The following is an 8188-nucleotide window of genomic DNA, read 5'->3' on the forward strand; positions in this document are numbered from 1 at the left end:
AAAAAACTGTGAATGTTAATAAGGCGCGCGGCACAAGAAAAAAGCACAAAAGGCACGCGCCTTATGTTAGCTCACACGCCTTGGTCAAGGCGAGGCACAAAGGTGCGCCTTGTTGCGCCTCATACCTTAGTCGCACTCCTCTTTGCGCTTTGATTACACTGATCTCAACACTCCCCCTCAATTTTGTAAATTTCAGGTTTGCAAGTACAATTAGTAATCAATATATAACACTCCCTCCTTGAACATAAATAGATATATCACATAAAGTATCCCTTCCAATACAAAAATATAAAACTCCGAGCTCCAGCCGCAAGTATCATCCTAGAACAAGCACCAGCAACAACATCAACAAACAAAAACGAACAAAGGCTCTGGACTCATAGGTCTCGGTATGTAGCTCCAAAAGGCTCCAAGCACATGCCATGGAAACTCCAATAAAAAATGCTCCTCATCTAGAGGTAGCTCAAGAACTGGGTGCAACAAACAATAGAAGAGTTTGATCAACAAAAAGAACAAAGGCTTAGTTGGATCCAAGAATCAATAATAAACACCAATTATAGCATCAATGGTGATGTATCCAATCAAATTTTGAACAATTTGGAGAGATGCAACCAAACCAACTAGAAAGGAATTTCATCCAAAAGCCAATTTTTCAGCACATAACAACTCTAATCCATAAGTATTTTATACAAAAACTTTCAACATCATATGATAGATAATGCAGAAGCAAATACTTATAATACTCCCCCTCAAATCCAAAGACATATAACATGAGTAACTTCCTATAAACATCTTGTCATAACAAATAATGACAACATAAAAAATAACGAAATACCTCAATAAGAGGTAGCTAGTAAAAGTCAATGAAACACCTGAGTACTTGACACCACTACGGCATAAAAGGGAATCAAACCCTGAAAAACTAAACCATTAATGACAACAGTATACGATAAGCTCCTTAATAAGAGGGTTAAAACAAAAAAGCCTATGAAACACCAGAGAACTCGGCACCGTGACATAACAAAGAGTCAAACTCTTACAAGTTGAACCATAAAAAAAAGTCAAACATTTACAAACGAAAGTGCTTAATTATCAACCAACTAATAATTAGGGAGTCCTACCAACTCATACAAGTCGAGACTCAAGAGGAGGAAAAACTTTTACCCGTGTCTCTCAACCAAAAACAGATCAAGTTAGCCAAGAGATTAAAAGCTCACCAACAAAACCAAAAAAATAAAACAAATGATAATTCCGCAGTGAATATTAACTTGGTGAACATTACTGTGAACAGTGCCGTGGAATAGTGTCGTGAACAATGCCATGTGAATAGTAAACCCAATAGCATAAAAATAATACAATCATCGAGAATACCACCAAATATGTTTGCCGGAAAAAAATCTTCAACTCACATAAATAATACTACTAAAAAGAATAAAGAACATAACAAATTGACCTGAAAAAAAAAAAAAAAAAAAAAAAAAAAAAAAAAAAAAAAACAAAATTACCGGAATCCGGCCAATAACCAGTTACCGAGCCAGACAATATGAAGTCCTAAGTCTAAACCCTAAAGCTCCGATACGATGTAAAATTCTATAAAGCGAAAATATTAGTATGTTTAGATCTCATTACAAAGAGACCCACTATAATGAGAGAACACATATTTAAACTACTACATACCTATTCAAGGTGGGACTAAACCACATACTAAAACTTATATATCTCAATAGTAAGCATTGCTCAAGTGCTCCTTTTATGATCCATCTCCTTATAGTGAGTGTCCAGCTTCAGTCAATTGATTCATCATCTTCTTAGTATGTCCGTCGATCAACATATATATTTACAAAATTGGTTTGTTTTGACGCAGGGGAAACTAAGTGAAGATGAAATAGACAGCTTCAACTTGCTTATTTACAGTACATCCCGCAAAGAGATGGAATTATTGATAGAGAACAATGGGTGTTTTAGCATTCAAAAAATAGAGACTTTACTTCCTATAAAAATAGATGCTAAGACATTTTCTATACACATGAGAGCTAGCACGGAATGGCTTTTCAAGGAACACTTTGGAAATGAGATTATGGACGAACTTTTCGACCTAGTCACAGAAAAACTTGCTAATTCTGCCATTCTCTCTGAATCCAACGCCACACCACACCGAAGGAAATTTATTTTGTTCTGAGGTGCAATGTTATGTATTGACATGTGACAAGGAGATGCTTTTCAGGTCTCCTTAATTCTTCGATCTCCACACGTATGACCTAGAGACTGGAAGAGACCTCTTAGAACAAACTTCGAAGGCGCCAAGCCGCCTGATCTGCTGATGTTTATGGTCTCGTGCACAACTTTCCTGAATCATCTTGTACCTTTTTTACTCACACACAAGTTTTGCAGATTCAAAGCTGAATTAGTTTATTAGAAATGCAATTATGCTTTTTGAATCAAGTAACGCGCGCTCCATGAATCATGACATTGGTATTAATTATAGTTCCGTTATATATGAGTGTGTTATATATAGACCTTGTCGGCACATAACAACTTACAGTCAGTCAGTCACTGCAGACTCAGAATACGCGACTTAACCATATTGTTGCTCGAGTCAGCCTTTCCGCTTGCAGTTGCTGGCAAGAGTTCACACATCGCATTGACCAGGAATCTGGTTCATGCTTCGTTGGATTGACATAAGACTTCAATACATATTATGGTATCTTAGAAAATACTTATATTCATGGGGCATCTTGCAAAGCACAACCCTCTTTCTAGGTCTAAACTAAATACCTATTGGCATCAGTATATACACTTTTTTTTATCCCATTTTGACATATAATGATTCCCTTTCTTCCTCTTTTAAAATACCAATACTAACATACACATGGGTCGTGACATAGATCATATGTGACACCCAATTGTCTGGATTAGATAAAGGGGTTGGAACTTGGAAATGCAAACCCCATGCTTCAAAAACAAAATCCACTGCATGGTTAATTTGCAGAGCTAATTTCTACTTCCTAATGTATACATATATACAACTTAAAAAATCTCGTGAATTGAAGTTGACTACTTGAAAAAACAAAACCAATCAAAAAACAAATACGAAAATTCAAACAATACCAAAGCTGGATTAATTTGATCCATGACTCCATGAGACCATTATCTTTTTATTTTTCATCTAAAATAATTATAAACCACGAGTCAACTTTATAGATACATTGATTTTTATTTTATTTTTGCAAAACCATGCCATTGGATTTGGAGTATTGGACGCATGGTTGCTGACAGTCACTTGTGAAGTTGTGACCCAATTGGGTTTGGCTGTTTGGGCCATTGGCTTGATTCATATACATATATATGGGCCTTGATGGTTTGTTCTAGAAAGAGAATCATTAAAAAAACAGCGGCGTGCTGAAAACCGCTAATAATCACAAGAAATCAATCCAACGGTGGAAAACAAACCAAGCATGTCTTTAATAACAAGAAAATGTTGTTATAAGAGTGAAGCTTACAAGGTTTAACCCGCAGCTTTTTTATACTAAAAAATGGCAACGATCAAATGCGTTAAAGCTAGACAGATCTTTGACAGCCGTGGAAATCCAACCGTCGAGGTTTGCTTTTTAATACCGATCTGTTAATTTTGATTGAAACATAAAAAGATCTTACTTTGAATATGGTATCTGTAGGTCGATATTATACTTTCTGACGGAACCTTGGCTAGAGCTGCAGTTCCAAGTGGTGCTTCAACAGGTATTCGAGATTTTTATCTTGTATAGTTTTACGATTGGATTTTTTTTTTTTTTTGTTAAATTATATATTTTTCATTTTAGGGGTTTATGAAGCACTTGAGTTACGTGATGGTGGATCTGACTACCTTGGAAAAGGTGTATCAAAGGTCAGTTTTCTCATAGTTATATAGTGTGACATATTGAAAATGTTTTCTCTGTTCTAATTATTATTCTTTGAAACCAGGCTGTTGCGAATGTGAATGAGATCATTGGACCTGCTTTGATTGGAAAGGTTTTGCTGCATAATTATGTTTTTTGGTCAAATTAACTCGCTTTCAAGATTAATGTGGAAGTAGTAATAGTTCATATGTTGTTAATAAGACTGACATATTTAATTTATTACTCTTTGGACATAACATAATTATGCTGATTTCCTGTTTGCTGTATGGATATTTTTCCTACACTGCCACTGAGCGGTTGTACTTTTTCTTTACCCAGGATCCAACAGAACAGACTATTATTGACAATTACATGGTGCAAGAGCTTGATGGAACTGTGAATGAGTGGGGTTGGTGCAAGCAAAAGGTAGTTGAGCAGGTTTCTACTTTTTGTTTCAATATGCACCTTGTGAAATTGAAGTAATATGTTTGTGTTCTATTTCAGCTTGGGGCCAATGCAATTCTGGCTGTATCTCTTGCAGTTTGCAAAGCAGGTGCTATTGTGAAGAAAATCCCACTTTACAAGGTATGCACTGCATTGATTTATCATTATGTACATTATCTGGCGTGTCCAAATTTCTGAGTTTTGTAAACATTTGCACACGTGATTGTGTGCTTTCTTTCTTGTATGGGTGTATCGATATTGTGGGGGTGGGGAGGCCAGTTGTTTAACTGACTGCTGTTAGACAAATTACATTATATATGTCCAATAGAGTACCTAGAAGTCACTTGCCTTTACTTGAGGGTGTGAAAATCATTTGATTTTTATACATACATTTTGTGCTTACCGGTATCCACTCATATAGAACGGGAGGCAAATGTGTACACAATTAAAATTCTTCTTAAGGTAAATAAAAAACGTAAGGAATACTTTCTGAACCTTAATACCATTATGTTCTTTGGAATGCAGCATATTGCCAACCTTGCTGGTAACAAGACATTGGTGCTGCCTGTTCCTGCTTTTAACGTTATCAATGGAGGATCGCATGCAGGGAACAAGCTTGCGATGCAGGTAATGACTTTGTCAATCCAAATCTTTTTCAAATTGAAGAAATTTCATTTTTTTTTGTGAGTTTCTAAGTTCTGACTTTGACTTGGTCTTCAATTTCAGGAGTTCATGATCCTTCCAGTGGGAGCCTCCTCTTTCAAAGAGGCAATGAAGATGGGGGTGGAAGTATATCATAATTTGAAGGTACTCATTCTACATTTAATTTCATTTGTGCCGTCATTTTTTCATAATTCAAAAATTGGTGCTAAAGTAAATTATTTGTAGTTCAGTGAACTAATGAGGGGTAGTATCATATGAATACCACACTTTTTGGATGATCCATAAAATGCCCATTTGACCAATATTTCACAAAATTAAAAATAATCGATGTATGAATCTCTCCTCTATCTTTCTTTTACTTAAGTTTGTCTTATAATATTTTTTTCTTTCAGATTTATGCCTTAGTGTATGTAAAGATGTTTTCTTTGTTTTAATGATTATATCACAATTTATCCACAGAGTGTCATAAAAAAGAAGTATGGTCAGGATGCAACCAATGTTGGTGATGAAGGTGGATTTGCTCCCAATATCCAGGTTAAATGCAGCTAAACTTGACGCTGTGGTCTTCATTTTTCAGGAAATTCAACAATCTTTTCTTTTATTTTTGTTAACTCTTCTTTCTTTCATGCTTTATGTGATCACAGGAAAACAAGGAAGGCCTCGAGCTGTTAAAAACAGCTATTGCCAAAGCTGGCTACACCAAGGAGGTGGGTCTTTCTGTTCCTCGTCTCTATCGTGTTGATCTCCGTCAATATTCTTCAGGTTGGTTGAGGGGACACTGATATCTATTTCGTTTTATTATAGGTGGTTATTGGAATGGATGTTGCTGCTTCTGAATTTTACTCTTCAGATAAAACCTATGATCTTAACTTTAAAGAAGAGGTACTCATCTATTATGTTTTTGGGTCTTTCAAGTTTTAGCACATGACTATGTCCATATGGTTTAATAATTTAAATTGGTGCAGAGCAATGATGGATCACAAAAGATCTCAGGAAATGCCCTAAAAGATCTGTACAAATCTTTTGCCAGCGAGTACCCAATTGTATCCATAGAAGACCCATTCGACCAAGACGACTGGGAACATTATTCCAAAATGACCAGTGAGGTTGGAGAAAAAGTACAGATTGTGGGTGATGATCTCTTGGTCACCAACCCAAAGGTTAGTTTAAAGAACACATTTTTTAGATTTTTTTTGTTCTCTTGAAAGGTAAAAAACATCATATATGCTGTTGACCAGAGTACAAAGCACTTATGAAATATTTTGTTGACCTGTATGATAGAATCCCCTAGTCTCTACACTGCATATCTTGCTATGTCTAATAATTAATTTTCATCTTTTCAGAGAGTTGAAAAAGCAATTAAAGAGAAGTCATGCAATGCCCTTCTCCTCAAGGTATGATAGTTGCTTTTCTTCATAATAGGATCCTCAGAATTTAGTCAATTATTGCAGCAAAACCATACTGAGCTCGTTGTGTACCTTTCGGGGAACAGGTTAACCAAATTGGATCGGTCACTGAGAGCATTGAAGCTGTGAAAATGTCAAAGCGAGCTGGATGGGGTGTCATGGCCAGTCACAGAAGGTTGCAACTTTGTTCTTAGAAAATATAAACTATGCTGCACTTACACAGTTGACTTAACACGGAGGATGTTTTCATTGTTTGCAGTGGTGAGACTGAAGATACTTTCATTGCTGATCTTTCTGTGGGTTTGGCAACGGTAATATCTTTATAAGAATGTCAAATATATGTCATTTGATGTGAACAATGAAACTTACTCTTTGTACTTTTTGGTTGGAAACAGGGTCAGATCAAGACAGGAGCTCCATGCAGGTCAGAACGTCTTGCAAAGTACAATCAGGTATTACATAGACCTTCCTGCTTGGTTCTCTTTCAGTTCTTAGGGTTGGTCGGTTATTTGAGTTGTTGAGTTGTTGTAGTGCTTCAAATTCTTATGTTGTTTCTAATCTGTATGCATAGTTGTTACGAATTGAAGAGGAGCTTGGTTCTGAGGCAATCTATGCTGGAGCAAATTTCCGGAAGCCTGTTGAGCCATATTAAATCATATAATATAGGAACACTAGAATCTGTGTGGGTGATGAGCAGTATCTGAGTTTTGTGTTGTTGCAATGAATAAGTCTGGAGTACGCCTTTTATTTTTAAATAAACTGACGCTAAGTTCTGTTTTTGAGTATTTGAACATGACGAGGGACGTTCGATTGTCTTACTTTTTTCCAAGTGCAAGTAACTGAAGCATTGAGCAAATACTGGTTTATCTTATGTAATGGCGTAGATTGAGAACTTGTTGATGTTCTGGATGCTATTGAAAATTAATCTGATCCTTAATGAACATTAATCAGTATTCTAAAAAGCTAGAAGGCCTATACTGTAATCTTTTATTTCCTGTTTTCTGGGTTGGCTTAGTCAGTCGCCTGGACCTGTAATACTACTAGTTTTCTTTTTATGTGGCACTCTAGGTGGTGGCACTCTCTGATATGAGAGTTTGCCTTTTCTGACAGCCCCTACAATGCTATGCTATGTAGACTTCTCTTTTAATTCTTTTAATTAAAACTCTTATTTCTTGAGAAACGTAAAGACCTCTAAATTGGCAGGCTATTTTGACTCTTTATCTTAACTATTCTTTATATTACCTCTCTCTCTCTCTATATTAAACCAGAATACATCTGAGCTGGTCCATTCTTGAGAGAGGGGTCTACCACATGGAGACTTAAATTATGACAACTTTCCTAATAAAACTTAACCTAATAGAGGACAATGGTATTAGTGAGATTAACTTCCTTAAGCAATTGTTCATTAGAATTTTTATTTGACTCTTGCCCAGTTTGCTATTAAGAAATCTTCCGATTAAGAAATCCACTATTCCACTCATATTACGAAATTTTTCCTAAAGGAATTTCTCTTTTTGATCCAATTCTAGATAACTCTTTCGACTTGGGAGAACAAAGAAAAATTGAAGAACTAACAAGTTAAAGTACATGTTTGTATTAAGGTTCTAATCATGGCAGTCTAGGAATAAGTGTTCTTTCTTTTTCCCTGTGAAGATTTTGTGAACACAGCATGGCTGATCCCAATCTAGGTATGTTCCCGTAAACAACCTACATATCATGGACAGTGACAAACAGATGTAATAAATAAACAATCACCATCATATAGTACGTGTGTATAGTACCCATATTGAGTTGTTTATG

At 35.8% G+C, this 8188-nt stretch overlaps 1 protein-coding gene across 1 annotated transcript; it reads left to right on the plus strand.

The window, feature by feature from the left end:
- The first annotated feature begins 3365 nt into the window (after positions 1–3365).
- On the plus strand, positions 3366–7350 carry LOC147482691 (enolase). Its single transcript, XM_086581454.1, has 17 exons — positions 3366–3599; positions 3675–3738; positions 3819–3883; positions 3961–4008; positions 4215–4301; positions 4380–4460; positions 4845–4946; positions 5046–5126; positions 5442–5516; positions 5627–5689; positions 5787–5864; positions 5948–6142; positions 6326–6376; positions 6475–6563; positions 6648–6699; positions 6784–6840; positions 6960–7350. The coding sequence occupies exons 1-17, from the start codon at positions 3534–3536 to the stop codon at positions 7038–7040; spliced, it is 1335 nt and encodes a 444-aa protein (XP_086437580.1). The 5' UTR covers positions 3366–3533; the 3' UTR covers positions 7041–7350.
- The last annotated feature ends 838 nt before the right edge of the window (positions 7351–8188 follow it).

This window comes from Coptis chinensis, chromosome 8, assembly GCF_015680905.1.
Source record: "Coptis chinensis isolate HL-2020 chromosome 8, ASM1568090v1, whole genome shotgun sequence".
In the NCBI taxonomy this organism is placed as follows: domain Eukaryota; kingdom Viridiplantae; phylum Streptophyta; class Magnoliopsida; order Ranunculales; family Ranunculaceae; genus Coptis; species Coptis chinensis.

Bases quoted from the DNA above. Each gene is read 5' to 3' on its own strand.
- LOC147482691 (XM_086581454.1), top strand. From the start codon at position 3,534: ATGGCAACGATCAAATGCGTTAAAGCTAGACAGATCTTTGACAGCCGT. The intron at 4,302-4,379 runs GTAGTTGAGCAG...GTTCTATTTCAG, and splicing joins GGGGTTGGTGCAAGCAAAAG to CTTGGGGCCAATGCAATTCT. The intron at 6,841-6,959 runs GTATTACATAGA...CTGTATGCATAG, and splicing joins GTCTTGCAAAGTACAATCAG to TTGTTACGAATTGAAGAGGA.